The sequence below is a fragment of the Lipotes vexillifer genome, unplaced genomic scaffold (genome assembly GCF_000442215.2).
Source record: "Lipotes vexillifer unplaced genomic scaffold, Lipotes_vexillifer_v1.1 scaffold422, whole genome shotgun sequence".
Classification (NCBI taxonomy): domain Eukaryota; kingdom Metazoa; phylum Chordata; class Mammalia; order Artiodactyla; family Lipotidae; genus Lipotes; species Lipotes vexillifer.
Window position 1 is genome coordinate 701530 of NW_006779087.1, and position 3483 is coordinate 705012.

The 3483-nt window shown below is 47.1% G+C and overlaps 1 protein-coding gene across 1 annotated transcript; it reads left to right on the plus strand.

The window, feature by feature from the left end:
• Positions 1 to 214: 214 nt before the first annotated feature.
• DNAJC22 (DnaJ heat shock protein family (Hsp40) member C22) lies at positions 215 to 2530 on the plus strand. Its single transcript, XM_007452350.1, is given in 3 exon segments — positions 215 to 1060; positions 2340 to 2400; positions 2403 to 2530. Coding segments are annotated over 3 exon segments (1035 nt in total).
• The last annotated feature ends 953 nt before the right edge of the window (positions 2531 to 3483 follow it).

The window sequence follows — 3483 nt, forward strand, 5'->3', positions numbered from 1 at the left end:
TCAGGAAGATCTGGACTTGACTAATATTGGAAGGAGAAATGGTTACTGTGTGGGGACCTGGATATAATCTTATGACTGCTTTTTTCCATGTCTTAGGGTCTAAGGATAACTCTGGGGCCGTGACTGCCATGATTCTCACAGATGATCCCAGATTTTGGCATTCTGAGCAATGGCAGGTGCCACTGGACTTGTTCTGAGACCCTTTTCCTAGAGGATGGCCAAGGGGCTCCTGATGACCTATGCCCTCTGGGCTGTAGGGAGCCTTGCTGGGCTCCATCACCTGTACCTTGGGTGGGACAGCCACGCACTGCTCTGGATGCCCCTGGGGGGCGGGGGTTGGAGGGATGGCCTAGGCTGGCTCTGGGTATTCTGGAAGCTCCCGAGCTTTGTTGCTCAGGCCAACAGACCCCAGCGGCAGAGGCAGAGTTCAGGAGGGGGGACACACCCCTTGAGTCCCATTCACTTTGCTGCCCAGATGATAGTGGGCATTTATTTTGGCCTTGTGGCTCTCATTAGCCTCTCCTTCATGGGCAGCTCCTGTATTGTGGGCCTCCCACTGGCAGTTGGCTTAGGGGTTTTGCTGATGGCTGCTGTTGGTAACCAGACCTCAGACTTTAAGAACACTCTAGGAGCAGCATTTCGTACTTCCCCTATTTTCTATGGCCTCCCCATAGCCATCCTGCCCATCAGCTTGGCTGCTGGCATCACAGCCCAGAAGCATCGCCTCTACAAAGCTTCATTTGGGTCAGAGATGCTCGGTGTGAGGCTCTACTTGCCTGGGCTGGCTTACCTTGCTTTCACATGCCCGCTAGCATACAGTGCCCTCTGCAACACGGCTGCCACCCTTAGCTATGTGGCAGAGACCCTTGGCTCCTTCAGTTGGTTCAGCTTCTTCCCCCTCCGTGGGCACCTGATGGAGTCTGTGCTCCTTCTGCCTTACTGGGTCTGGAAGCTGCTGGTGGGAGATCATGGCTTCAGCAGCGGCTACTTCCAAGAGTGGTAAAAGCTCTATGAGTTTGTTCACAGTTTTCAGGATTAGAAGTGTCAGTTGGCTTACCAGGTAAGTTTTCTTCCCTCTCATTCCTGTCTGGAATGGCTCCGGAAGTGAGGCTAAGCCTTTTTTGAAAAAATAAATTTATTTATTTACTTTTGGCTGCCTTGGGTCTTCGTTGCTGCGCGCGGGCTTTCTTTAGTTGCGGTGAGCGGGGGCTACTCTTCGTTGCGGTGCGCGGGCTTCTCACTGCAGTGGCTTCTCTTGCTGCGGAGCATGGGCTCTAGGCTTGCAGGCTCAGTAGTTGTGGCTCATGGGCTCTAGAGTGCAGGCTCAGTAATTGTGGCGCCCGGGCTTAGTTGCTCCGCGGCATGTGGGATCTTCCCAGACCAAGGCTCGAACCCGTGTCCCCTGCATTGGCAGGCGGATTCCTAACCACTGCGCCACCAGGGAAGCCCTAGGCTAAGCCTTATTGGAGCAGGTACCCGTAATGTGGAAGTGCTGTTTTCATATCTGCTGGGTCAGCCCCCAGAAGGGTGTCCGGGCTTCTGTGTGCAATGGGTGACGGTTCAGAGGCTCTAATAGGGAGTGGGGAAAGATGGATGTATATTATTTACTTTTTATTGAGGTATAACATATATAGAGTACAATAATTTTATATAGATACCTATGTAACCACCACTCCAATGAAGGTATGGAATATTTCTAGCACTAAGAAGGTTCGCTCATACCCCTTCCCAATCTATCCTCCTTTCCTGGGGAAAAACCTCTATTCTGACTTCTATTACCATAGATTAGTTTTGCCTATTCTTGGGCTTCATATAAATGGAATCACTCAGTGTGTACTCTTTTGTGTCTGAGTTCTTTCATTCAACATTATGTTTGTGGGATTTATTCATACTGTTACATGGGATTATAAACTGTTTGTTTTCGTTGTATAGTATCCCCTTGTATGAATATACCACAGTTTATCTATCCACTTTTGTCAGTGAACATTTGGGTGGTTTCCAGTTTGGGGCTATTCTGAATAAAGCTGTTATAAACATTCTTGTACATGTCTTTGGTGGACATATATGCTTATTTCTCTTGCAAGGAGGAGATCTTGTCAGGGATGCCAAGTTCCAGGTTGGAAAATGAGCATCTGTGATTAAAAGCGAATCCTGGTTCTTGCCATGAGATCCAGAGGTTGCCCATGTTTCAAAAGGCTGGAATTCTAATCTGAGGTTCTGTGCCTTTCCCACCAGCAAGTGGAAGCCAATTCCAGCCTGATTTAGGAAGGGAGCAAGGAGAGGCTCAGGAGCCCTGACAACTTATGAGGTTCTAATTTGTTAGCTTGTGTCTCCCTAAGGTTTTGGGTCTCTCAGAGGGGGCAACAAATGAAGAAATACATTGCAGATACCTGGAGCTCGTGAAGACCACAATTGGCACCAGGTGGGGGAAGCTCAGCGGCACTTTCTGGAGATCCAGGCTGCATATGAAGTCCTGAGTCAGCCCAGGAAGCCAAGGGGATCCTGCAGGTGAGAAGAAACTTCCCTTTGAGGATGGACTCTTCCTGGCACAGCTGAGCGGCTTGTCCCAGCCCAGCTTTGCCCACATGAGGCATCCCAACAGTGTTTAAGAAACTGTCACTTGCAGTGGAGATAAGAAAATCTTAAAGGGGTGAGAAAGCTGTTGTGGTAGGAGAATGTATTTATGTTTTGAATTTCTGAATTTTTGGCTATCGTATTCCTGATTATTTTTTCTTAACATGAGATAATGCAATGAAAGACATATTATAAAACCAATAAAATATCTTTTAGAGTCTGTACCACATTATTTCACCCCTGGTACATTGATGGATGATGGAGGAAGTTTACTTAACAATTTTTTTTTTTTTTTTAATGTGCAAAGCACTGAGTTAGGTGATTGAAGAAAAATATAAGGATTCTAATATTACACAAGGTGTCCTGTGACAAGAGGGATTTGATCTATTCTGTGGGCTACCAAGGGGTAAGACTGGGGTTAAGTTTCAAAATTTCAGAAAAATATTTTAATTCCATTTATAGAACTTTCTGGGAGCTATACTTTTCCCAAGAAGGAACAAGCTGCTGTGGGGTAGGGGGGTAGTGTGTAATCCCCCTATCACAGACTCTTCTGCTTGGTGCATTGTGGAGAGCCCTCAAACTTTACACAGGTGGTTAGACTGGCTGAATTGTCAGGTCTTCCTGAAACTTGGGATTTGATTCTGAGCGACACACCTTGCTCCCTCTTTGTTTACAGTCCATTGGGGGATAACAACACAGGTACACAGATATCAAAGCCTGCCCCATTCAGTGTTCTGAACTGTGTCCTAAGAGGTGTAAATAGAATGCATTAGAAAATTGCAGAAGGAACAGATGACACTGTTTTATGGGGACTCATGGGGAAATTCACGATTTTATATCTCATATGGCTTTATGGGGACTTTGGGGAAACCCTAGGGGACCAACAACTTGAGCATCTCAAGGGGGCCT